This window comes from Podarcis pityusensis (genome assembly GCF_964106645.2).
Source record: "Podarcis pityusensis genome assembly, chromosome: 14".
NCBI classification, from domain to species: Eukaryota; Metazoa; Chordata; class Lepidosauria; order Squamata; family Lacertidae; genus Podarcis; species Podarcis pityusensis.
This window is the reverse complement of record NC_138039.1, coordinates 46,901,172-46,928,291: the sequence shown is the minus strand read 5'-3', so window position 1 is coordinate 46,928,291 and position 27,120 is coordinate 46,901,172. Positions and strand designations below refer to the sequence as shown.

General features: G+C 44.8%; 1 protein-coding gene across 2 annotated transcripts; it reads left to right on the top strand.

Moving 5' to 3' along the window:
- The first annotated feature begins 55 nt into the window (after window positions 1-55).
- On the top strand, window positions 56-26,819 carry SORD (sorbitol dehydrogenase). Of its 2 annotated transcripts, none has more exons than XM_080980505.1 (9): window positions 56-358; window positions 4,584-4,617; window positions 7,695-7,859; window positions 9,957-10,116; window positions 11,716-11,834; window positions 14,461-14,526; window positions 16,047-16,222; window positions 21,336-21,457; window positions 24,707-26,819. In XM_080980505.1, the coding sequence occupies exons 1-9, from the start codon at window positions 290-292 to the stop codon at window positions 24,870-24,872; spliced, it is 1,077 nt and encodes a 358-aa protein (XP_080836631.1). In that variant the 5' UTR covers window positions 56-289; the 3' UTR covers window positions 24,873-26,819. The 2 variants fall into 2 exon arrangements, with proteins under 2 accessions (XP_080836631.1, XP_080836632.1); XM_080980506.1 differs by lacking the exon at window positions 56-358 and adding an exon at window positions 6,440-6,572.
- Window positions 26,820-27,120: the final 301 nt, after the last annotated feature.

Sequence of the window (27,120 nt, the reverse complement as noted above, 5' to 3'; positions counted from 1 at the left end):
CACAGCAGGCAACGTGCCCTAGATAAGCACCACGAGGCTAGCGCATGCAGGCCTCACAGGTCGAGAGAGGGGCAAGGCGGCGTCGCGCCACAGCTCCCCGCTCCACTGAGCCGGGGCCCGGCCGCGAGGGGCGAAGTCCGAGCTCTCCCGCTCCTCGCCGCCCACAAAGGACCAAGTTCCCCGACCAAACGGAGGGCGGCGAGAAGCGGCCGGCTGCTGAGGAGGCGAAGCGGCTGCAGCGGCAGCATTTGGAGGCGCGTCACCTCAGCGGACAGCGAAGCGCGCAGCGATGGCGGCGAAGGGAGCCGACGGCGCGAACCTGTCGGTGGTGGTGCACAAGGCCGGCGACTTGCGCCTGGTACGGCCCCGCTGGACTTTAACGGGCCGTTTTCCCTCAGGGAGAAGCGGCCTCGGGCGGGGCGGGGGCGCGCGGGCGTTGCATGGCGGCCTCCAACTCGGGGAGGGGGGCGGCTGGTCGCGGTTTACTTTTGCCCGGGGCTGCAGCCTCAGCCGCCCTCGTGCATGCACGTTGCAAAAGCGCCTTGCAAAAAGGCCGGGCCTTCCGGCTTTGCTCGGTTTTTCCTTTCGAGCCGTGCCTGCGTGTGTGGCCCCGCTGTCGCCCGGTTGCAAACTTGCCCCCAGCTCGCCCTTGGAGCGAGAGCGGTGCAGCCGCGGCGGCCTTATTTAAACGCAGCTTTTCCCTCAAATGACTCTGGGTAGTGTAGTTTGCCCCTCCCGGACTTGCAATGGCTTTGCGAGGCTTCACGAACTACAATACCCAGAATGCTTTGAGAAAGGACTGTGCGCGCTTACCCGGGAGTAAGCCCCGGTGAGCACAGCGAGGGTGACGTTCGAGTAAGCAGGTGTATGCTTGCAGCATCGGGAAGCAATCCTGCCCTTGGGAGGCCCCTTGAATTCAGCAGAACGTTTTATTTCTGAGTCAGCATGAGTAGGATAGGGCTTTAAAAAAATACTCAAGTGTAGGATTATTGGTCTGTTTGTATTGTCTCCTATTGATGGCAGCAGCTCTCCCTTGTCTTCAGAAGGGGGTCTTTCCCACTGCTTCCTTGAGGTTTCACCAGGGACTATTTCCATTCAAAACATGTGCTTGTAGTGCTGAGTGACAGCTTCTCCTAGAGAAGAACCCAGTCTAATGCTGTGGGTCTTACTTCTGAATAAATGTGCATAGAATTGGGCATTCCATGCCACTTGCAAAAAATGGAGCATTTACTCATAAGTGAGTCCTGTGCTGTTTAGTGGCATTTGATCCCAGGTACTGTATTTTTCGCCCTATAGGACGCACCAGACGATAAGATGCACCTAGTTTGGGGGGGAGGAAACAAGAAGAACAAATTCTGAACCCCAGAAGCCAGAACAGCAAGAGGGATCTGGCTTCTGGGATAGCCTCTTGCTGTTCTGGCTTCGGGGACAGCCTTTGAAGCCTCCGCAGAGCAGCGGGGGGCACTCCGTCTCCCTGTTTTCGCTTTTGGCTTAGCCGTGCAGCCTGCATTCGCTCCATAAGACACACACACATTTTCCCTTACTCTTTAGAAGGGAAAAAGTGCATCTTATAGAGCGAAAAATACGGTAAGTGTGCCTAGGATAATATAGCTGCAAAAACTCCTTTGCAGTTCAGGGCAAGGGAGTTCCTTGATGCATGGCAGATTAATGCGCACACTGCATAGACAGCCTGCCTTTACCCAGCTTGTGAACACTGATCTTTTTCTCTCTTTATGGGTACACAGCATGTGCTCATTAGTTACGTAGTATGACCCAAACCTTGATAGCTCCAGTGTGTGACACATGAGGCCACCATCTTGCTGAAGCTAAGCAGGTCTGGGTCTGGTGAGTGCCTGGGAACCACATGGATATCACCTTGGGTTCCAAGCTGGGAGCAAGGTGGTATACAAATGCATGCAGATAAATAAATCTTGTGCTGTTGATCAACTTGGGATGGAACATGAGCACCTAGCTGGATCAAAATGAAGGTCAATTTGGTTCAGAATCCTTCACCCCATAGAAGCTGACTAGATGATTCTGGGAAGCCATGAACAGGGAATGAAGGCAGTTGCCACCAACCACTCTTGCTCTATGGATATGTCCACATCCATTGCATTCTCACAGCTCATTCTTGACGCTACGTACATACATTAGCCACAATTCATAGCGATCCTGTAGTTTCTTGACAAATACTTTTGTTTTATGTGGTTTTTTTCTTCTTAAACCATCTACAGTCCAACTAGAAAACTTAAGCTGCATTCACTTTGTATTTGTGCACATTTGAGACAAGTCATTGCACATGCGCAAATGAGCATGCATGCACATGTGACAGCTTTATGAATGGGCAATCCGAGAGTGGGTGGGTTGCTGGGGCAGGGAAACAAAAAAGGTCATGCGCGTTGGGTAAATACATCCCTGACCCCTCTCTGATGTGTTCAGAGCTGTGCAAATGTGGCTTGAAAGGTAACAGGTGGGGAATGACCTTGCTGTGTTTTAAGCTACTGCTGTGAAGTATCGTAAGCTGTTGTACTGTTCTTTTCTCATTTTCTGTGTGCTGCTTTCCTTGCAAGAACTTTGGCTGCTACTGTGGAATTTTAATCAACCTTAACCTCTCTGATGTCTTGAATTCTGATAAGAAAGGAAGATTGACCACTGGAGTTTAGTCACAAGGCTGATAGTGAACTATTAGCATTTTCTCTGTAGCTATGGAATGATGCTTTCCTCACAGCAGATAGGTAATGATGAGTTTAAGCACCATACATTTAAAGCATATGTTGTCCCCCAAAGCATCCTTGGAACTTTAGTTTACCCCTCAGGATGCTTTGGGAGAAGCCATATGCATAACAACTATGGTTGGATGTGACCTATTTGGAGTAAGGGCGCCGTCTTGGTGCGAGCAAATGTTTCTGGTTTCTTAATGCTAGGATCACATTTTTTTAAGAGCAGGCTAAAATCAGATGATTAGCTATTTGGGTGGTAGCTCTAGCAAAAAGAACTTTTAGCTGTACAGTGGAACTTCCTCCTCCTCTCCCCTCCTCATGTGACCCCTCATTCTGTTCTAAAGGTTCATTTAACACCCCCCCACCCCACCCAGAGCTGATTTACAGGGTGCGCAGGGAGATGAGCAGGCAGGGAGATTCTATCATGTAGCTAAAAGTCCTCGTGCCAGCAGAATTGTTAAGCTGGAAGCCACCAGTTGAGATTTTGTCATCTTGGACATGTATCCCTCACCCACAACCAATATTATGTTTGCTCACTGGCTAAACATTAAAGACTTACTTGCTTGCTCCACTGCATCCCTACAGCAGTTTTAGGTATTTCATCACACTTTCCTTTTACTTATTACTCACTTTTCTTTAAATGGTGAAGACTGAGTTTGCAGTCCTATGGAACTCTTGTTTAGTCATGTCCAACTCGTTGTGACCCCATGGACCAGAGCATGCCAGGCACTCCTGTCTTCCACTGCCTCCCACAGTTTGGTCAAACTCATGTTCGTAGCTTCGAGAACACTGTCCAACCATCTCGTCCTATGGAACTCACTGGGGCTTAATTCTGAATTGACATGCATAGGATTGCCCCGTGAGTGTACTTTCTCTGAAGCTTTTCAATTTGAACATTGCATGTAGAGTGTTCAAAAAGCTTGTTGCAATGAGGGCAGAAGGCAATCCTACTTGAGTCTTCATTGAAAGTGCTAAATGTTTGAACATTTCTTCTCAGAATTAAAGTGGTGCAGAATCAGAATTGACTTGGAAGGAAACCTACAACCTTTCTGCTCATGTTAAGAACTTTACCATTTTTACCAGGAGTTTTTATAGCTTTCGTTCTGATATATTGACATGTCTTATTTCCCTGTGTAAAAATTATTGGGAAGCAACTGGGCAAAATCTTACATCAGGCTAGGAAGGTTAAGGTTGCAGTCTGAATTAACCCATTAATCCTTTTTTTTTAAATGATATTTATTAAAATTTCAAAAGAAAAAGATTACATTAATAAGAAAAATAACAATAAAAAAAGGAAAAATACAAAATACAAAAAAGAAAAAACAGTTAAAAACAATTCCATCTTTTCATCGCTTCTCTTACATTTACTTGTTTCCCGGACCTCCTCATACCTCCCTCTTTTGTATTCCAATTCTGAATTAACCCATTAATCCTAACTTAATAGTTTTTTTAAAAAAAATCAGTTGAACTTGGTAGGATTTAATTCTGATTAGATTCAAGCAGGTGCTCGTATGTCCAGCAATGTAATAAGTTCATCCCCTCTGGATTCATTAGCACTACCCAGTCAATTCATCTAAGTTGTGGGCAAGCACAGTCCTTGTAGACTCAGCTTCACAGCAATTGGAAGAAGTTGCTCATATTTCAACCCACAAGTGGCTCAAATACCTCTATTTGTTTTATTCCCAGTTTTCTACCTCTGAATAGTGTTCTTCCAGTATAAGCCAAGCACTGTTGGCCTTTAGGATGGTGAGAAATTTACTATAGTAAGCGACCTGAACCAGCCTTCAATATAATCCTAGACCTAGAGGAAGCAACAGAAAGTTTTCAAGAAAGCTGAATGTTGTCTCCTTTGTTTCCTTGCAGGAAAACCGGCCAGTACCTGAACCAGGTCCCAACGGTAGGTCTGTTTAGGCTAGCTGTCATTCAGCTTGTGATTTGTTTTAACAAAACATATTTTATACCTCTTGTCAGATGAATCATCACTATGTTGGTGCAAAATAAAGTCAGGCTCCTTGAGTATTCAGATTAAATCTTCAACCTCCACTGAAGGCTAATTTATTGCCTTAGCAATACAGTTGGTTCAGTGAAAGGCATAATGGTAACCATTTCAATTCTTAGCTAACTCTTCAAGGCATAAACAGTCATAATATTCAGGGGAAATGTGACCCCACCCCCGGCTCCCACTCCAGTGCCAATTTTGTAAGTTGTTCTTTCTCTAAATTGACACATGAAAGATGGAGCGCTCAGAAGCTTGCAGTAGATATCTCTGGCTAGGAGGAGAAAGCACCTTGCAATTTCTGCAGCCAAAGAACCAGCTGTTGTATCTTTCACATGTCTCCATTTCACATATTCTGCTGCTTGTGCATTGGAATAAAGGTTCACCTACCGCAGGGGTTAGTTAAAGTAAAGGTAAAGGGACTCCTGACCATTAGGTCCAGTCGTGGCCAACTCTGGGGTTGTGGCGCTCATCTCGCTTTATTGGCTGAGGGAGCCGGCGTACAGCTTCCGGGTCATGTGGCGAGCATGACTAAGCTGCTTCTGGCGAACCAGAGCAGCGCACAGAAACGTCGTTTACCTTCCCACCGGAGCGGTACCTATTTATCTACTTGCACTTTGTTGTGCTTTTGAACTGCTAGGTTGGCAGGAGCAGGGACCGTCACGGGGATTCGAACCGCCGACCTTCTGATCGGCAAGTCCTAGGCTCTGTGGTTTAACCCACAGCGCCACCCACGTCCCTGCAGGGGTTAGTTAGATGCTGCCATTTCTGTACTGTCTCATGGGGGGGTGTGGAATGAGTGGCCTGAGTTATATATATGTTTATGTATGTTTGCTATGGCTGTCCATGTGTTTAGCGCACAAATCAAGGGAATGTTTTATGAAAGGCCAAAGGTCCTATTCAGAATTACTTGAGTTAACGGAGAAAGCCTTGTTTTTGGTTATTCACTAATATGAGGTTCAAGAGTGAAGGTTCATTTGGCTGAGAGCCAAGCAGGAACAGGCAAGACATAGCAGGCAGCGGAAGGCAAGAAGAGCAGTGTCAGTGGCAGAAAATTAGATTCATAGATGCATAGAATTGTAGAGTTGGAAGAGACCCTGAGAATCATCTAGTCCAACTCCCTGCAATGCAGCTGTCCCATATGGGGATCGAACCTGCAACCTTGGCACCATCAGCACCACATTCTAACAAATGGAGCAGGATGGTTGATGGAAGTAGCCAGACTACAAATAGGATTGACATCTGTCTAGAGTGAAGTGGGTCCTAATTTTTAAGATGGAGGATGATGAAAGGGAGACCCCGGTCTAAACCCCTCCAAATGCATCAGCACAGAGGCCTCTAGTGGCTTACGCAGGTGTGAACCAATGAGGTCTGTGCAGTATAAACGTTAGGCGATTATGAGCAAGTGCAGCTTTTGCAGCAGATGGACTTTGCTCTTTGCCTCTGCTCTCTTTTGTTACCCTTCCTCACACCTCTGCTCAGCAGTGCTACTGCATTTAACAGAAGCTGTTTTCTTACAGTTCTCAAACAATGCAGCCAAAGTATCAGGCAAACGAAAAGCCAGAAAGTCAGCATAGAAAGGGGAGTCGTGGATTCATGTGTTTTGAGTTGGTAATACAGATATGCTGGGTTGCTTCCTATGACTTCATGCGTAAGTCTCAAGAAAAGCTAGTGAAATGTTCTCATATTTCTCTCCTTTGTGCTTATGTTGATTCACCGCCAGCTCAACTCAAGGTAGGGAGTACAGATCATTAACCCATTGTTGTATGGAAATGAAGGACTTCTCCTCCCAGCGTTGAAGCCCAGTGCATTTGGCTCACCGTAGGTGCACACAAGACCCAAATAATGGCCCAGAGGTGAATTCCAATTAACATCTCAAGTAAATTTGATTCTGAAATTTCTGTTCAATGTACAAGTAATTCAGCAAAACATGTACATCTCTGAAATGCAGTGAGATTTGCAGATAAACCAGAGACTTTTTGGTTCCTGAAATTCGTTCTGATTGTCCAGATACAATATCACTGATAGAATTCCAAAGGATGTGTTGTTACTGTATGAAAATAGGCAAAATCCAAGGATCCCCAGGCATTCAGCAGACATGGAGATGTCGGGCACCATCCTGGTGTCCAGTCACCTTCATTTGGTCACAAGTGACCAATAGCCACTTAAAATGTGCCTGGTGAATTTTGCATTCTGCTCATTGGACAACTCAGCACTTCTGAAGAAATAAGTCTTTCCTCCAGAAAATGGTAACTCTTAACCACTCGTAACAGATACAAAATAGCAAGCAGGTACAGTGGTGCCCCGCAAGACGAATGCCTCGCAAGACGGAAAACCCGCTAGACGAAAGGGTTTTCCGTTTTTGAGTTGCTTCGCAGGACGAATTTCCCTATGGGCTTGCTTCGCAAGACGAAAATGTCTTGTGAGTCTTGAGATTTTTTTTTCGCTTCCCCCCCCCTTTATCTAAGCCGCTAAGCCTTTAATAGCCTTTTAGCAGCTAATCCGCTAAGCCTTTAAGCCTTTAATAGCCGCTAAACCGCTAATAGCGCTAATCCGTTAAGCCGCTAATAGGGTTGCTTCGCAAGACGAAAAAACTGCTAGACGAAGACACTCGCGGAACGGATTAATTTCGTCTTGCGAGGCACCACTGTAGATTGATGGGCATACATGAATCAGCAGGTAATGTGAGATGGAAAACAGGTAATCTAGGCAACGGCTGTCAACTGGCCATGACTCAAACCTGCCTGCACTAGATATTACATCTTTGAAACATTCTAGGAGCCTTCTGGCAAGAAACCAGAAAAGAAATGTCAGTATTCCAGACATTTCCACTTAGAAAATAACTAGAAACACAAATATTGAAAAGCCAAGTGATTTTCAAGCTGTCCACTGTTTTCTTGATATTGGTGTATTTGCATTGCAGATAAGAGATTTTCCCTGAGGAGATTTCACTCTCTGATTTGTCTCTTCTCTCCCAGAGGTGCTTTTGAAGATGCATTCTGTAGGGATTTGTGGCTCTGATGTCCATTATTGGACACATGGACGAATTGGGGATTTTGTTGTGAAGAACCCCATAGTGCTGGGCCATGAGGCTTCAGGAACAGTTGTCAAAGTGGGGTCCGCAGTGACCAAATTAAAGACAGGTGAGCAGGGGCCTTCATTTATTCATTCATTTTTATTTTATTTAAACATGTATACCACACTTCCTCCACAAAGCACCTTATAATCTCATGTAAAAAGCAACTCCACCAGACCGTGTTGTACAAGAATACAAAGTACAGTACAGCCAAACAATAAAAAAGCATAAAAAGTGGAGAACAGAATATAAAACATATTCCATAAAATAAAAAACAGTATTAAGACATAAAAAGCAATAAGCATTTAAAACTTCAGAAATAAAACCAGTGAATTTAGGGAGACTAGAGAGATAGGAAAAAAATGGAACATTGAAAGCACGACTATGTTGGGCCTTCACTTCTAATGGAAAAGAATTCCAGAGGAATGGTGCCACAGCACTACAAGCACATGACCAAATCCCAGCATGCAATGTGGTGCTTGTGGCACCATAAACAGACCTTCATCCACAGATCAAAGTGACCATGGTGATTACATACCTCCTTTTGATGGCTGGTGAGATCTCTAAGATATATTGATGTCTTTTGTGGGGTGCATGTGGTGTTAGGGAAGAGGTAGGACCTCTGGTGGGGGACATGTCATACTCCTCCTGGGGTCATTTGTCCACCTTTGGTCCCCACCCTGCACTCAGCTCTCACCTATGGCTCCTGGAAACGGCTTTGATTGGCCAGTTGAACCATGTGAGGGTAGTTGATGGGTCTCAGACCTTCAGTGAGTTAGGGACTTTCCCTGCATGCGAAAACAGGCTCTGTCAGATTGAGCAGACGAGGCCAATAGTGGGTCCAACGGTCAAGAAGGCGGTTTCTGCACATGCTGTAGTGGGAAGTAAGGGGCAGGTGAGGCTTGTCAACCTGGGAAGGTAGCCCATTTAGGAGAAGGAAAGTTCTGATCCTAAACTTTTGTGTTTGGATGAAATGTCAGAAATCCTCAAAGGAAACTCTTTGTCAGACATCTGCCACCTGAGTTTGGAACTGATGGAAACCTGATTTGAATGTTTTAGTATTACAATGGAGAACATATAGCCCTCCAGATGTTGATGAACTACAACTCTCATCTACCTTGACCATTGGCCACGTTCACCAATGCAAGTTGGAGTCCAACAACATCTGGAGCGTGATCAGTTCCCCATCCCTGTGCTCACTTAAAATCTCACTGACTTGTACCATGTACTCACTAGGTGACCTTAAGATAATAATTCGATTATTATCTAAGCCACATCACCTGAAATATAAAGGTACAGTTGTACCTCTGGTTTCGAACACTTCTGGTTACGAATGCTTCAGGTTACGAGCGCCGCTAACCCGGAAGTAGCTGCTCCTGGTTGTGAACTTTGCCCCAGGATGTGAATGGAAATCATGCGTCAGAGGTGTGCTCTCAGCGGGAGGCCCCATTAGCTAAAGCTCGCCTCAGGATAAGAACTGTTTCAGCTTAAGAACGGACCTCTGGAATGAATTAAATTCATAACCAGAGGTACCACTGTGATGGTCCTGGCACAGGGGCTATTGGAAGTTTTACTGAGATAATATGTGTGAAAATGGCTTGGAGTTCACCTACGGATGCTAGGATGTTAAGCTGCATTGTTTGAAAATGTGATTTCCTAGTATGTTTTGATATATTTTGTGCTATACTAATAATAATAATAATAATAATAATAATAATAATAATAATAATTTATTAGTTATACCCCGCCCCGCTGGGCTTCCCCAGCCACTCTGGGTGGCTTCCAAAAAAATATTAAAATACTCTAAAACATCAAACATTAAAAGCTTCCCTAAACAGGGCTGCCTTCAGATGTCTTCTAAAAGTCTGGTAGTTGTTGTTCTCTTTGACATCTGGTGGGAGGGCATTCCACAGGGAGGGCGCCACTACCGAGAAGGCTCTCTGCCTGGCTCCCTGTAACTTAGCTTCTCGCAGTGAGGGAACCGCCAGAAGGCCCTTGGCGCTGGACCTCAGTGTCCGGGTAGAACGATGGGGGTGGAGACGCTCCTTCAGATATACTGGACCGAGGCCGTTGCAGTCTGATCTCTGATTCCAAGACACAGGTCACCTCTTTACATGACAATTAGTCCAGTCTCTTATCTTGTTGCATCCTTGATGTGTCCCAGGTGACCGAGTGGCTATTGAGCCTGGAGTTCCCCGAGAAACAGATGAATTCTGCAAAACTGGCCGATACAACCTGTCTCCAAGCATCTTCTTCTGTGCAACTCCTCCTGATGATGGGAACCTGTGCCGCTATTACAAGCACGATGCAAACTTTTGCTACAAGTTAGTTGCAAATACCTGTTATGGGAACACATGCTAGCCAAAGGGATTTTCTCCACTGAGTGTGGTTTTGCGCAAATTGTTATTGTTGATCTTGAAGTCCAGAAGTCTGCTGGTCCGGAAGTCTTGATCTTGCATATCTAGACTATACAATACCATGACTGGGGTGACAAATAAAATGGGAAACAGTATCTTAACCTAACAAGTGAATAGGGAAAATTGAGTGTGATTTTTGCAGGTGCTTTCTTGTTTTTAGTTCTAATTCAGGTGATATTTAAGAATTCCTATCAGCTTTTATGGCCCCTCTCATTGATATCTGACAGATCATTCTTTTAAATGTTGCACTTTAGACTTGAAGCAACTCAACAAGACCATTACTAATTATGGTGGGCACTGTGTGTTTTGGGATTATGCAGAGAATCCCATTTATATAAATGCTGAAAATACAGTGTTCTCACGAATATACTTTTTTGGGGGGTGGCGGCTTTCTGTTCCCCTTTCTTTGCCAAGGGTCTTCAGTCATAGATACACATTTTTGTATTAGTTCAGTTATGTCTTCTAAATATTTATCATGAGTTCTAGAGTAAAGGAATCCCAAAATATGGTACTATGCTAATCTTACTCAGGCCCCATCTGTACTATACATTGAAAGCAGTATTGTGCTACTTTAAACAGTCATGGCTTCCCCCAAAGTAGTTTCTTAAGGGTGCTGAAAACCATTAGGAGACCCCTGTGCCCCTCTCAGGGCGGCAGTTCCTAGAGCCTCTAACAGCTGGTAATGTATGGGAGGATAATGGATTCTTACCCAACGGCTTCTCACCTCCTTCCTCAGAAAAACAAAGCTTTAGCCAGTGTTGAAGGGACCAGAAAACCCCCAACAACTCTGCCCTCCTTAGATGAGTAGACTAACTTGTGAATTTCAAGGCCCACTGGTCAACTTGGGAGGTCACAAGCAATGCGTTTGTCAAAATTTGCAGTAAGGAATTTTGCTCTTTCTTTAGACACTTAACAGCTATGCTTCAGCAGTTCTAAGGTTCATAGGCCAAATCCAAGTTATTATAGGATGACATTTCAAAGCAGAGGTGGGAACTTTGACCGGGTCTAAATGGACTTGGGAGGAAATTTGTTATTCTGGAATCTGCCTCTCTACTGGTGTTTCTGATTCAGTAGATCAGTGGTTCCCAGTTAGCCAAGTACTGCTGACTGCCTGTTTTCGAAAAGCCAAGCTGTGTGCCAGTATGAAAGGTACCTTCTAGGAGCGACCCACCTGCTCACTTTTCCCACGTGGCCCCAAGGCCACTGCAGGAGGGGCTGCAGCCATGGCAGGAGAGATAGCAGCCCCCATCTACCAAAGGTGACTGAGCTGAGCAGCCCTTCCCCCAGATCCAGGGGCCACAATCCCGACACCAGGCTCCTGCCCTTCCCTGCCATGGGATGCTTAAGACACTTTACAGGGGGGCCGCCAACCCCCTGGGTGGGTTATGCAGACCCACCGGGGTCCACGGACCATCAGTTGCGAACCACTGCGGTAGATCATAACTTTCTTCCATTACCATTCTGATTTTTGTGTGTGACATGTTTCTCTGCCTTGTCTTGCTGCAGACTTCCAGACAATGTGACCTATGAGGAAGGTGCCCTCATCGAACCTCTTTCTGTGGGAATCCACGCCTGCCGAAGAGCCGGAGTGACTCTGGGAAGCAAGGTCTTAATTTGTGGTGCTGGTATGGAATACCCTGTTTTGCTGTTCTTTGTTTTTCCAAGCTAAGTAGCCATTTCTGAGACCAGTGGGCAGTGCATGAGGCTCACATGGGGATATGTTGCAAGTCGGGAAACAGCTTTTTCATAACAAGTCATGAAGACTCAACTATTGCAATGTGCTTTATGTCGGACTACCCTTGGGCTGGTCCAGAGAATCCAGCTGGTGATTATTTTAGAAGGAACATGCCAAAACAGAAATAATATTTTTTCGGTAGTACTCATTTTTAGAGCTGAAATTTTCCCAGTCCTGGAAATACTCAGATATGCCAGTTGCATAACATCTTCCTTAACTGCCTACATAAATACATTGTGATTAAATACAATCAGATTTTCAACATTTTGCGCAGTCCAGATCCCTAAATATGTAACTGGAGAGTCCCACCATGGAACTGACTAACATTTTGTTCGCTTTCCTTTTTTATTTTATCCATATTAAAACCCTTTGTTTCAGCCTTTGTAAAATTATGTTGCAACTAGAGATTGCACTGAATTCCTTAAAAAGATTTGGAAGTTTCCCAAAGTTGTTTACGGGACCTTGCACAAAAGTGCAATATGATCTGCATATAAACTAATCTTAGGTTGTAGTCCTAAACCCACTTACCCAAGTATAAATCCTAGTGCCAGGAGCAGGTCAGCAATAAATCACATTGTGTCAGTGAAGTTAACTCTTTATTCAAGGAAGCAAAGTTGACTCAGGAGGCCAGACCTAGTGAGCACAGCAACTCATCTCCAGTAGGTCTTGCCGCCTTGAAGCGGTTGGTGAGACTGAAGCTCCCTGCCTAAGTCCCCTCCTCTCCAGAGTTTTTCCCAAGCAATCTATGAGATTTCACCTGTGTGACACTAACTTCTCCTCTTCATGCCTCTCCTGTTTCTGGGAGGCTGGGGGAAGGGGACCTCCTCTCAGCAGGAGGGGGAGACACGCATGCCTCTTCACCATCTGGACTCATCTCTGCCCCTTAGCCCTGACCCCCTCGCCTGCTTTAGCTTCAGCTTCTGCCTCTGTTTCTGATTTCTGTCTGCCACAGACTCTTCCTGCTCACTAAACCCTCTCACCTCTTCAGCTCCTGTCACCTCCTCCTCCCAGTCCTCTCCCTCTGACCACTCATAGTTGTCCCACCACCAATCCCTGGGCTCTGAGCCTTCTTACCTTGGGGGTTTCCCACCTGTCGCCTCCCACCACCCCTGTGCATCCAGTCCATGACACCTATTGTCTTCACTCAACTTACTTCTGAATAAACATGGTTAGCATTGCTGCTTAAATACTCAAATGTACCCAAATGATATCTAGAGTTTACCCCAAAACCTCTACTTCCATATTTTTTGGGCCTCTTCAATCTCTATACCATGGGCTTAAGGTATGTGGCAATTAGGGATTAAGCCTTCTGGCTTGTGGTGCTCCATCTTGACGTCCCACAGAGGCTCACTGGGTACCTAACACTACTGTATATTTTCCCTAGACAAAGAGCTTTTTATTCTCCCAGGCCTTTTAAACTATTTCAGCTGCTGTATTATTGCTGCTTTATGCACTTATTCTTAACATAAAAGTAAAGGGACCCCTGACCATTAGGTCCAGTCGTGGCCGACTCTGGGGTTGCGACACTCATCTCGCTTTACTGGCTGAGGGAGCTCGCGTACATGTGGTCATGTGGCCAGCATGACTAAGCTGCTTCTGGAAAACCAGAGCAGCGCAAGGAAACACCGTTTACCTTCCTACCGGAGCGGTACCTATTTATCTACTTGCACTTTGACGTGGTTTCGAACTGCTAGGTGGGCAGGAGCAGGGACCGAACAACGGGAGCTCACCCTGTCGCAGGGATTCAAACTGCTGACCTTCTGATCGGCAAGTCCTAGGCTCTGTGGTTTAACCCACAGCTCCACTCGCATCCCATTCTTAACATAAGATAGTATTAAAAGCAATAAAACCAAATACCATCCTCAAAGATCCCTTCCTACAATCAAAGAAATAATGTAACTATATCCAGCAGATCAAACAATTCCAGCAGCACAGGGTAAACAAAGAACTGAACTAGTGACAGCCTTAAGTGAAGGAATTTTAAAAGAGCCAGGTCTTCACCAACTACCTGAAGCAATATAGAGATGAGGCCTCATAGATTCACATGGCAAGGCATTCCACAACAGAAAAGGCCCTACCCTTGGATTGTGCTTTAAAATTATATTCCATTTTTCTTGTTTTGCTAATGGCTGCGCCCATGATTTTCTTGCTTGCTAACCCCAACTACCGCAACCCCCTTGCCCAAGCCACCCATGTTTGCTCCTCACCAAAGCCATCTCTCCCCATACTCCACACCAAAATCACCCCATAGACCTCGACAAACCTCTGCTTGCTGACCTGGGTTGCCCGCCCACCTGAGTCCCTCCTCTTCATCCCCCAGTGCTGTTGCAATGGCCCAGTTTGTTGTCAGGGTGCAGTTTGCAGCGCCTCCTGTTGGCAGTCTCACAAACTGCAGCGTGACAACATCCTTAGGAAAATATGTATTAGGAAAGCTCTTCATCTTGTAAACCAACCTGGAAACAAATGTCAAAGGGTAGTAGAACACTTCCTGATTTTTTCTTTTGCTCATCTTCCAGGACCTATTGGACTTGTGTCTTTGCTTATTGCTAAGGCAATGGGGGCTGCACAAGTGGTGATAACAGGTAAGTTAGATTTTCCAACTCTTTGACACCTTGTGCCGTAATGACACTCACTTTGGTCCCCTGGGTTTACATGGCGTTAAGTACTAGGGTTGTCAAGGCAAGTGCCAGGAAAAAATGAAGTGTAATGTGCTTAACTGCCCCTTGACAGTTAGGCCCAGTTCTCAGAGACTGTGGAAAAAGCAAAAGTGTTTGATTAAAACTTTGGTGTTATCTCAATATTTTCTACTCGTGCATATCACCAGAATCAGGCAAGCCAGTGGCCAGTCTCATCTACACATGAAGAGTCAAACTCCCAGAATAATAATTTACAAACTAGGACCAGTTAGCAGCAATTAGCATTTTTCAGGATTCCTGCAGATTATTCTTGCAGAATTCCTTGGTGTTCTTGGTTTCATGAGGAGAGAGCAGGAAGCTCAGAAATACGATATGATATCTTTATTGTCATTGTCCCATGCAGAACAATGAAATTGAAGTTCACTGATTTGAAGTCTTGGTTGAAGCCTCAACTACAAGAAGTCTTGTGGTTCTTTAAAAAAGGTCGACCATTGGTGGGAAAAGGGTTCTGGATTAGGTGGGCCTATTCCCTGACTGAGGAAGGTTGTTCTTATCATCTTTGTCAGATGCATTGAATATTATCCAAAGCTGGCAAATATATTAACCCATGTGGGGTGGGGGTGAAAATGCAGGTAGGGTCAAAATACCTTGTAAAGCAAAAGGTGAGATGATGTTTCAGTACAAAGCTCAAATATGCACAAGATAAGAACAATTTATCAGCAGATTTGATTCTGTACTCTGGGTTTTGTTAATAATTGCTCAACCCAAAGGATAAGGAACAGGGGGAATAAGAAGCCGCAGCCACATTTCACATTGCATACGTCCAAGTTATATATGCAGTCCTATCTCTCGCTTCACCCACTTCCAAGATTCACCCAGCTTCAAAAACCAAAGGCTTATTTCAGAAACCCAGAATACAGACCTACAACTCTCAGCACCCTTAACAAATTATAGTTCCCAGTTCCTTTGGGGGAAGGCATGTGCTTTAAAGGGACATGGGTGGCGCTGTGGGTTAAACCACTGTGCCACTTGGGCTTGCCGATCAAAAGGTCGGTGGTTCGAATCCCTGCAACGGGGTGAGCTCCCGTTGTTCGGTCCTAGCTCCTGCCAACCTAGCAGTTCAAAAGCATGTCAAAGTGCAAGTAGATAAATAGGTACCCATCCAGCGGGAAGGTAAACGGCGTTTCCATGCGCTGCTCTGGTTTTGCCAGAAGCAGCTTAGTCATGCTGGCTACATGACCTGGAAAAACTGTCTGTGGAAGTGGACAAACGCCGGCTCCCTCAGCCTGTAAAGCGAGATGAGTTATGCATCCCCAGAGTCGTTCATGACTGGACTTAATGGTCAGGGGTCCCTTTACCTATGTGCTTTAAATGTATGGGGTGTGCACATCCACAGTTACCTGCATGCTGCTCTGATGCTATCCTTGCCATTGTTTTTGTTATTTGTCTTTCCAACCCCCCTAAAGATTTATCAGCTCCCCGCCTTGAAAAGGCTAAGGAAATTGGGGCTGATTTCGCAGTCCAGATAAAGAGTGAGAGCCCAGAGGAGGTGGCCCACCTGGTGGAACAAGCGCTTGGTTGCATGCCTGACATCACGGTGGAATGCACCGGAGCCCAGGCCGCTATCCAGACGGGAATATATGTGAGTCTCTCTTAGCTCACCGGCATTAATTTTTCCTTGCAATGTGGAGATTATTGCTGTTGGAGGAAATGAGAGAAAACACACATGGAAATTATCCTTTTTATGCTGAGAGTGTAAGTATCATCAGCCCACAGGCAGAGGTACCTGGCCTCCCCCGAGGCAATTGAGCGAGATACTGTTGTTTACCGTCCGTCTGCGACTCCCGGCAGGCTAGGTAAACAAACCGGCGATCCTCCTCAAACGTGAGCAGGACACACCCTCCTCCTTCTCTCCCTCCCTGCACTCCCCCAGGGAGGGGAAGAAAGACAGACAGGAGTCCTTTCTACATGTTTTATTCCTGTCACTCAACATTACATAGAAATGTGACTGTTCCCTTCAGACTCCATCAGAAGAGTCACAACTCCTCCCCTGTACTTCCAGCACAGGTCAGATGACACACTGAGCTAACATCCGGTGCTCAGTACAGAGAATAGGCTCCACCTTTTCTCCAACAGTACATCTGCACTGTTTTGCATTCCAGCCATCTGGAGCTGGCTTTTGCCTTGGTGCTTTTTCCTGACATCCTCCCCCAAAAGCATCAATTGGCAAAACATGATCCAGAGAAGAGAACAAACAGTTGTTATACATATAACAGTCCCCTGTTGTTTCAGTTCCACCCTTGGAACTCCCCACCACTGGTTTCACCAGTGTACCTCTCTGGTTGTCTGGCTTCCAAGGAATGAGTGCTTCTGCATTACCTTGGCTAGCTACCCTCTGTTGTGTCTTTGTCTCTGACTTAGACACTGCTTCAACCTGCTTTGAGTTGTTAACAATAGCAACACACGCAACAGCTAAGTTAGCAAACTCTTTTGAGTACCTGTTTGGTGGTACACCCTTTGTAACTCTCTCAGACCTGCGTATGAGGTGCTGATCACTGGTTCAGCTTCTGGACTCTGTTGAGAACCAGTAGCAATCAGTGGTTCTTCCTTCACCTGTGAAGGTCTATCCATTGTGTGAGATTTCCTCTCAATGACTGTTACAACTGAACTCTCTGAGCTATCACTGTCATCATCATCAGTACCACTGTAATCTGTGACATCAGAAAAATCATCATCATCATCGTTTCCTGTGGGAAATGTGTGTTTTACAACCCGCTCTTGCTCTGGAGCACTCTCTAGGAACTTTGTGAGAATCACCTGACCAGATTCAGACAAAATTACTCTGTAGAGACCCTTTTCATAACCCACAAAAATGCCTCTGGCATTCTTTACTCCACCTGGAGCTTCTGTTCTCACATGAGACCCGAAAACCTTGAAATAGGCAACAGAAGGTTTTCTATTGAACAGCTTCTCAAAAGGAGAACATCCCAACTCTGTTGAGACTTTTCTCAACCACACATGAAGATAGGACGCTAGCGATTCGGCCCAATATTCATGTGGCAAATGTGAACTCAGCAATTGCGCATTCATCCCCTTTTGCAATTCTTTGTTCACTCTAACACAGACCCCCCTGTTCCACGCTTCGGTCGAAACTGCCACTTTGTGGTCTATCCCTTTTCCATCCAGGAACTTCTGAAACTTCTGTAACAGAAAAATTTGCTTCTCATCTGTGAAAAGACAATCAATGTTAGCATCATGCATACTTTTAACCTTGTCACAAAACTCCTGAAACTTTTCTAAAGTTTCTTGCGGTTTCTCCATCATATAAACCCAAGAATAATTAGTGAAACAATCCACACACACAAGGTAAAATCGTGCACTGCCTCTAGATGGTTCTAGAGGACCAATCACATCAGCATACACCCGCTGAAATGCTCTGTCGACCTTCTTGGTCTTGGTGCTCACACTGGTCATACCTGCAAGAGAGATTTCGTTAGAATCAGAAGAATTACATTTCATGTAATCACTTTGATCAAAAGTCAACAAATACAGTCCATCTTTCTCTTTGGCAGTAAGAAACAGTTCTCCATCTTTGTAGATCTTGCAGCTTTTAGCATCATAGGACAGTTTCAGTCCTTTCTTTGCAATCTGCGACACGCTCAGCAGATTAAATCTCAGTTCTGGAACCAGGTAAACATCACTTATAGTCAAGTTCAGACTCTCAAGATACACAGTCCCAATTCCAGTCGCTTCCAGCTCTTGACCGTTGGCCTGTTTCACAGTGAAGCTTTGCTTCTTCAACGTCGAAAACAGTTGTCTGTGCGGGCACATATGAACCGTCGCGTGCGTGTCAATTATGAATGAGTTCCCAACATCTGGCGTGGTTCCTTTCGCCATCATAGCCTTTGCAGGTTTCACCTGGCACTTGGAACGGCTTTTGCCTGACGCCTCAGGCTTCGTAGAGCTGCTCTTTGCTCCTCTTGACTGGCGCGGCTTCTTACAGTTTCGCTGTAGATGCCCAGTCTGTCCATAATTGTAGCATCGGACAGCACTCAATGCTACTCCATGCTTCCCAGTAGCATCATCAGTGGGGGAATTAGAACTCTGTTCTTCCCTCCCCCTGTCCTTTTCTTCCAGTGCAGCAAGTCTGTCGTGTTCATTCAGGACCACAGCACAAACTCTCTCCGCGGTCAGCTGCGCGGCCGGTAGGGAACCAAGCTGACTGGCAACAACCTTGTAGGTGCGGCTAAGGCTGTTTATCATCATGAAGCAAAACACTTCCTCCTGAAGACGGAAATTGCGTTCCACCATCTGTTGACGCAGAAACTTCATTTCTGTTAGGTGCGCTTGAACATCTCCATCAGGCGCAAGTCTCAGATTGGTCAATTTCTCAAAATACAGCAACGCTGAAGAACCAGCATCTCTCTGATGCGTTGTACGCAGCGTGTCCCAAACCTCTTTCGCATTTTCTAAATGCTGAACATGCACCAACTGATCATCTGAGACACACAGAATTATAGCAGTCCTGGCCCTCACGTTCCGTGACTCCCAACCTCTGGTTGGTGCTGCAGGGATGGGGTTTTCAATTACATCAAAAAACCCCTGATTCTGCAGCAGGGCCTTCATCTTTACAGACCAAGATGAATAATTGTCATTGGTTAAGGGAGGTGGGCAAGGCAAACCTCCCCCTTTCTTGGCATCCATCTTGAAGCCAAGCCTCCAGCTCACACTGTCAAACAAACTGTAAAATCCAACAGTTGTTTTTTCCCTTTCTCATGCAGGCAAAACTGCAAGTTGTTTACGGTCTTTTGCACCTGGCAGCTAAACTCAGGCTGCTATTGAAAAGTCCCTTCCAAGGGCACGTAAACTTTGTAGCCAAAACATTCTGTGGCTTTGTTTCGCTTTCCCAGGCTCACAGTCCAGCCCCTCTGCCAGTAACTTTCCAACTTTCCGTTACCTAGCAACAATGCATTTGAATAGGACATCTTATCTTAACCACAAGAATTTGTGGAATGCAGGCCTCTTCTCCCGGAGCTGTATTTTTCCAAGACGCAGCTCCCTGTGAACCAGTGAATTAATCCAACTGCGTTCACACTTTTAGCCCGAAATGCAGCATCATACCTTGAACTCCATTGCTTGGAAAACACTTCTTCTTTCCACCAGCTGTCTGTTGAGCCTCTGGCTTTTCTCAGACGCTTTTCTCCCTCCTTGGAGCAGAGGAGGACAATCCACCAGCCTCTGATGCAGATGTCCGACGAACCGCAACCATCCTCTGCTACCATATGTAAGTATCATCAGCCCACAGGCAGAGGTACCTGGCCTCCCCCGAGGCAATTGAGCGAGATACTGTTGTTTACCGTCCGTCTGCGACTCCCGGCAGGCTAGGTAAACAAACCGGCGATCCTCCTCAAACGTGAGCAGGACACACCCTCCTCCTTCTCTCCCTCCCTGCACTCCCCCAGGGAGGGGAAGAAAGACAGACAGGAGTCCTTTCTACATGTTTTATTCCTGTCACTCAACATTACATAGAAATGTGACTGTTCCCTTCAGACTCCATCAGAAGAGTCACAACTCCTCCCCTGTACTTCCAGCACAGGTCAGATGACACACTGAGCTAACATCCGGTGCTCAGTACAGAGAATAGGCTCCACCTTTTCTCCAACAGTACATCTGCACTGTTTTGCATTCCAGCCATCTGGAGCTGGCTTTTGCCTTGGTGCTTTTTCCTGACAGAGAGATCTTTATAACAGCATCTGACAAATGTATTGTCTGTGATGAAGCTGCCTGTTGTGATAGGAATTTCGAGGTCTTAGATATATGGTAATGTACATAACCGCACATACATAGATCAGCACAGGAAGACCGACCTGAAGCCATTTTGATTCCTAAACTGAGCAAATGTTTTCTCTGCGAGGTCAAAGTTGGAAAGCCTCCCCATTGTCTTTTCCTTCACAAATCCTGTCTTAAGGGTATGTCTGTGTTTGAATAGGGTGTAAGCCTGTGACCTGGCCCAGGAACTAAGTATTTATCATTACAAAAGACTGGCCGGGCTCCCCAGGCAATCCAATCAAGTAACCTGCCAGACAGGAGATAAACAAGGACAGGAGAAAAACAACATTCAAATTTCTGTTTAGACCGCCTTTTCTGTGATGTAGGTATGATGTATCTGAGGGGTGGTCTTAGGTTACACCCCTTCTGTGATGTATGTATGATGTTTCTCGGGGTGGTCTTGATCTACAGGGTGGCAATTTCAAAAGTCTTTATAAGGCCTCGCGGGCCATTTTTCTGGGTTCCTCCTTCTCTCCTGCGGGTGAGGGGAGCACCCTGTTGCAACAGATCAATAAACATCAAGCTTACTAGCTGCTTTGCTTCTCAATATTCTCTGGTTGGCCTCTGTTATTCTCTTCTACTAATAGGGAACCTATGTAAGGACTCTATATGGGCTCTTGGATACCCCATAAGGGAAAAGGGCAATTTTTTGTTTACAGCACTGTCATTTAAGAACTTCAAAAAGGGCCCTTCTCCAGGGGACCCCAACCTCCTGAGGTTAGGTGAGATTTTTGCATGCATCGTCTGCTGCTGTTTCTCTTACAAGCTAGTTTGCACCGACGAAGCTGCCCTAAGATCCTCACCTCGGACTTTGTCCCAGTTTGCAAGGCTAGAAAGAGTTCTCCCCAAGTAGACGGAAAGAGTCCTCTCATGTCATCCTCGATTGGAGATGCGCATTTATTTTGGGTCTCTCCTTTTGTCTTCAGGCAACACGTTCTGGAGGGACTCTGGTTCTGGTGGGGCTAGGACCTGAGATGGTCACGTTGCCCATTGTGAATGCTGCTGTGCGGGAAGTAGACATCCGAGGGGTATTTCGATACTGCAATACGTGAGTATTTTCTAGAGATACAGATGGTGGTTTTTTTAACTGATGCAAGGAGGGAAAAGGGAATGCCTCAATTTTTCCCCTCCCCCCAATTTTATTTATTTATTTTGGTTAAGTAAGTGGTACAGCAAAACAACAACAACAACAACACAGAAAGAAAAAAAGATTGAAAACAATCCAAAAACACTGAAAGCAAATATTACATACTTATTATATAATACTCCACCCATCCACCCACAGCTTCCCTCCGCCACAATTCAACTTCTTTGAATCTCTATTTCCACCTTTATCTTTGCATTCTCCAAATGTATCATTCTTTGTATTTCTTTTATCTCTTCTCTTTTCCAAATCATAGATATACTTTACATTTTTATTCTAGGCATATTAGCATATCTTTCTTAGAACAATATTTTAACATATAATCTTCAAAACATTTCCATTCCTTTTTTTAATTTGCCTCATTTGTAAAAGATAGATTTTGACACAGAGCCTCACATAAGGATGAATATGTAGCACATAAAATGCTTTGCAGAATATTTAAGCAGTGTCAGTGCGAGTTCAGATAGGGCTAGCCAGTGAAATCTGTATAAGAGATTTAGAGCCACCCTTATCCCTCCAGTGAGCAACAGAGGGCCAAGGCGTTGGACATTTGTAAAAGAGTCTTCTGGTTGTTGTTGTTGTTATTTAAACAGCCACTGGGGAAAGTGCTTGAATTTTGATCAGGAGCGCATTCACGGGAAGGAGAGTTTTAACCATTTCCCTCTGTGCTGTTTCCCCATTTGTAAGTTGTTCCCCTCACTATCAGCTGTTCTTTAACAGCTACACATGAGATAGGCTTGCATATCTCCAGTGTCTCCCTAAGCATTTGGCCCAGAGTGCTGGGAGAGAAGAAAATGAGGATCTTATCCACAGCACAGAGTTAAAACTGGGTGCAACTTTATAGTTTGCAGATGGGCTTGGAGTCTGGGGCCTCCCAGAACTTGTTCAACTGCAGCTTCCATCATCCCTCCCCATTGGCCCTGCTGGCTGGGAATGACAGAGTCCAACAGGATCTAGGGGGTCATGGCTTCCCCACCCCTGGTTTATAGCTGTCACAAATCTGTGATGAGGAGCGTGCATTCTATTGGAATGTCTTTATATTTGGAAAACTGTAATTTAAAAAAATGATCTAGAGGAGCTTAGAGAAGAAGAAATTGCTACGTGTTTTATTTTCATTATTTGAAACTATTTCTTTAAGGGCATTTCTACACATTAGGTTTTTGTGGGGGGGGGGGTTAGTCATGGAAGCAGTTAGGGTACAATCTGTAAGTGTGGTTTTCCCGTTCCTTTTGTGGTGGGTCCTCATAGTGATAAAACATGCACTTTTGAAGAGCAGGAAAGGCTGATGAAAGGTTTTTTTCATAGCGCTCAGAACTGTGGTGCAAAGTTTGTTTGTGTCAATAGCTAGCTCACCATGTTTTCATTGTCATTTCCTCCTAATTTATAGTTCATTCTTCTATCTATTCTTACATGCAACATCGCTTGCTTCCATACATATATAAAACATTTTGTGGTTGGGGATTTGCAGACAAATAATGGATGGGCGAACGCAGCGTTTGTAATTAATGCTGTATTGGGGAACCAGAGTCACACTAGAGCATAACCTTAAAAAAATGTGAATGAAAACTCAGGAGACAAGTACAGTGGTACCTCGGGTTACATACGCTTCAGGTTACAAACTCCGCTAACCCAGAAATAGTACCTCGGGTTAAGAACTTTGCTTCAGGATGAGAACAGAAATCGTGCTCCGGTGGCAGCAGGAGGCCCCATTAGCTAAAGTGGTGCTTCAGGATAAGAACAGTTTCAGGTTAAGAACAGACCTCCAGAACGAATTAAGTACTTAACCCGAGGTACCACTGTAGTGAAAGTAATGGATGCAGTTTTATAAAAGTTGGCATTCCAGAGCCACAGGAGTCTGCTCAGTTTATAACTGCGAACAACAGAGAGGAGTTAGTTCATCAAACAAATCTCATAACTAAAGAAACATGCCTCCTGTAGCTCTTTTATCATGGTGGTGTGAGCAGGAAGCAAATGAGAAGATAAGTTTGAATAGGAACCAAACATAATTCATTGTACAATGCTAATACAAATGTGGCATGCAGCTCAATGTGAAAAAAATATGGTAACACCTATAAAGGCATTCAATCTAGTGCCTGAGCTTACAAAGTTAAAAAGGAGGAGGAGAAAATAGTGAACCAGCTAGTGACTTTAAAAATGAAGTGAACTGTTGTTAGAGAATGCCTTTGCTTCTTACAATTAATCACTTGACCCTCTGACATTAAGATGTCTCCATAGAAACCAAACTATGTTCCTACTTTCCATTTTGGAAAGTTGTCCGTTGGCTGTGCATTTCAACACCTCTTTAGATGTAGTCACCAAATTCTGCATGATGGTTCCTGAGATCAGGGAGGAGGTTTTCATCTCTGATTGGATACAACTGAACACCATTCTGAATCAAGATGGCTGGCTCAGCCTTTGAATACTGCATTGTCTTTTTTGGTCTCTTAGAATTCCTGAGCAGAACATTCTTATAGAAACAGATAGGTAGCCGTGTTGGTCTGCCATAGTCAAAATAAAAAAAAATCCTTCCAGTAGCACCTTTAAGACCAACTAAGTTAGTTCTTGGTATGAGCTTTCGTGTGCAAGCACACTTCTTCAGATACACTGAAACAGAAGTTGCCAGATCCTTCTATATAGTGAGAAGGTGGGGAGGGGTATTACTCAGAAGGGTGGTGGGAATGGGAGATTGGCAGATAGCTGGGATGAGCCTGCTGACGACTCTTAATACAGTCGTTAAGAGTCGTCAGCAGGCTCATCCCAGCTATCTGCCAATCTCCCATTCCCACCACCCTTCTGAGTAATACCCCTCCCCACCTTCTCACTATATAGAAGGATCTGGCAACTTCTGTTTCAGTGTATCTGAAGAAGTGTGCTTGCACACGAAAGCTCATACCAAGAACTAACTTAGTTGGTCTTAAAGGTGCTACTGGAAGGATTTTTTTTATTTATTCTTATAGAAGTTTTTGTAGAATGAATAAAATTAAAACAAGTAAACCATCGAGGCAACAGGGAATTCAATGGCATGGCATGTTTAGCTGGTCCTGGTGCTTGACACTACCAGCTGCTGCTGTCCTTCTGTCTCTCCATTTTTTTCGCAAGAGGCTACATGAAACTTGGTGCTTTTGCAAATACCTTCCTTCTCTTTTCTTGCAGGTGGCCTATGGCAATTGCTATGCTTGCGTCAAAAAAAGTGAACGTCCAACCACTGGTGACACATCGCTTTCCTTTGGAAAAAGCTATGGAGGCTTTTGAGGCCACCAAGAAGGGGCTTGGGATAAAAATTATGCTGAAGTGCGATCCCAGCGACCAGAATCCTTGAAAAAAAACCAGAATGCAACACTCTGCTGCCCTGCCAATGAGGGTAGTTTGCTTCTAAAGGACACTCAGAGCCTTGAAACAGCATCACCTAGGAAACAAATTTCAGTGAAATTATAAACCTTATGCTCTCTTACCTAGAAAAGTTAGCGCAATTTGATGAAATGCTGAAATCAGTAGGAGGAATTTGATTATAGGTGTTAGAGCTGAAACACACAGAGCAGGCATGGAGTGCAGCTTTTGCTGGGCAGTTCTGTTTTGCACTGCCTGTGTGAGTTCTCCAGATAACAAACTCCCTGGATAAACGAAACTGTTATATCAAGGAGGAAGGCTCTAGCTTTGTATGTCTGGGGAGCTGTTTCATATGGCAGAACACTCAACTATGCAGTACCCACCTGTCATCTGAAATAGTTCAGCCCAGAAAGAGCTGTACCACATCACTGCTCTGATTATATGTTTCTGCTATCGGATAACACTATGGACTTGTTCCTCTCCTAATCTCCCCCCTCTCACCCACAACTAATGCAGATTCCACACCCACTTATATTCATTTCCTAAGCAGTCAGAACTTCTTTTTGATAAACATATGTAGATCCTAAGAACCTAAGAAGAGCCCTAGTCCAGAATCTTATTTTCCACAATGACCAGTCGGATGCCTATAGGAAGCCCAGTAGGAAGTTGGTCACTGAGGACAGTAGACAGGGAACTCCTGCTATTGTAGCCCAGAGACTGAAATTTGGAGCCATCCTGCCTCAGACCCTATGGCCCATTCATCAACACACACACACCAGTTACTTCTTTGCATATTTCTTTTACTACAGAACTTAGATGTGAGCTTTTGAGCTGCTTTCTCTGTAAGAAATGCCTGTGATGAGTGAAGGAGATAGAGTTGGGGGCATTTGGAAGTTTGACTAGCAAAGTTACATTCCATTCCACAGATATTTCATTTCTGGATGAAGGCTACCCCCGAATGTGACTATTTCAGTAACAGAGGAAGTACTTCTCCATTATGCAATTGTATGTGCCCTATGCTTGAAAACTTCTGCAATTCCAACCTAGATGGCTATCTCTTGGAGTATCTAGGCATGGATAAATCTATTGGTTTCAGTTTCTAGTTTTTCCAGTCCTTAAGTTCATATCTGCATCACTTAGTGATATATTTGGAAGTCCTTGTGGACATTGGTCAGCACTTAAGTGCACATTTCTCTTAATATACACATTTTTGCAAGCAATTTACCCTAATATTATTTTCACCTGTTGTTTTCACTGATATATGCATTTTGTGCACATTTTTTTGATGGGAAAATGCATTGCAAAATTCAGATATCAGAAATTTGAAGGATAGATGCACCATTTTGGGAAGTGTGAATTGGATAGATAACCAAATTTCTAGGAGCATCTCAGGGACTTCAACCATTTATTGCCACTAGGAAACAAAAGCAGGGGATGTTTGGCGCTTTGCCTGTGCACAGATTCCCTGTGCAAACATATCTCTCGTGTTCAAATATTCTGCATTGGAAACCTGCAGGGATTACCTAAGCCCTTGCTTTTCCACAAGTGCTGTAATGAGAGCCACTTCCTCATTGTATCAAAGGCTTGAAAGGCATGTTGACATGCTTCAGCAAGCAGCCAGATTAAAGGCTGGACTGTAATTCTGAAGTGTGAAGTGGCCACATACTTAACTGACAACCCAAGATCCTGTGCCTTCAGCAAGGGCCTAGGGCAGAAACCACTAATTATATATTTCATTCGCTGGGGTCATGTTATACTGAGTCTGTCTTCCACTGGGCTGCCTCTGTTCACTGACGTACCTTGAAAAGGAAATGCAAATAGGCAGAGTCTGTTGGAAGGGACTGGAGAAACCACTCTGACTGCTTTGAATTTTTAGGAAATGTTATTTTGTTTTGAAACTCGAGAGTAACTTGGAAATAAAGTAGCTGTATTGAGCAGATTTCTTTTTCAACTGAATGTCTTTACCACAATTGGGAAAGCAGGAGTTGGCAGCTATTAGTGATCAGTTCTTTCCAATGAGCTCCATTTTTCTACATGAGGCATTTTCACAGGCGTCAGGCCCACATGTTCGGCTACTTTAATAGGATTTACTTGCCCCTTTTCCTGAATTCCCTCCCCCACATGTCCTCATCTTCTCTGATTCCTAAGGTACAGGTGTCCTCGTTTCCAAATAAGGGCACCTGTATGCAGCACAACTTGCCCGGCTGGCCCAAGACATTTTGACACCCGAGGCAAACCAC

Coding starts and splice junctions, on each gene's coding strand:
- SORD (XM_080980505.1), top strand. CDS start 290: ATGGCGGCGAAGGGAGCCGACGGCGCGAACCTGTCGGTGGTGGTGCAC. Junction 10,117..11,715: donor GATGCAAACTTTTGCTACAA/GTTAGTTGCAAA, acceptor GTCTTGCTGCAG/ACTTCCAGACAATGTGACCT. Junction 21,458..24,706: donor GTATTTCGATACTGCAATAC/GTGAGTATTTTC, acceptor CTTTTCTTGCAG/GTGGCCTATGGCAATTGCTA.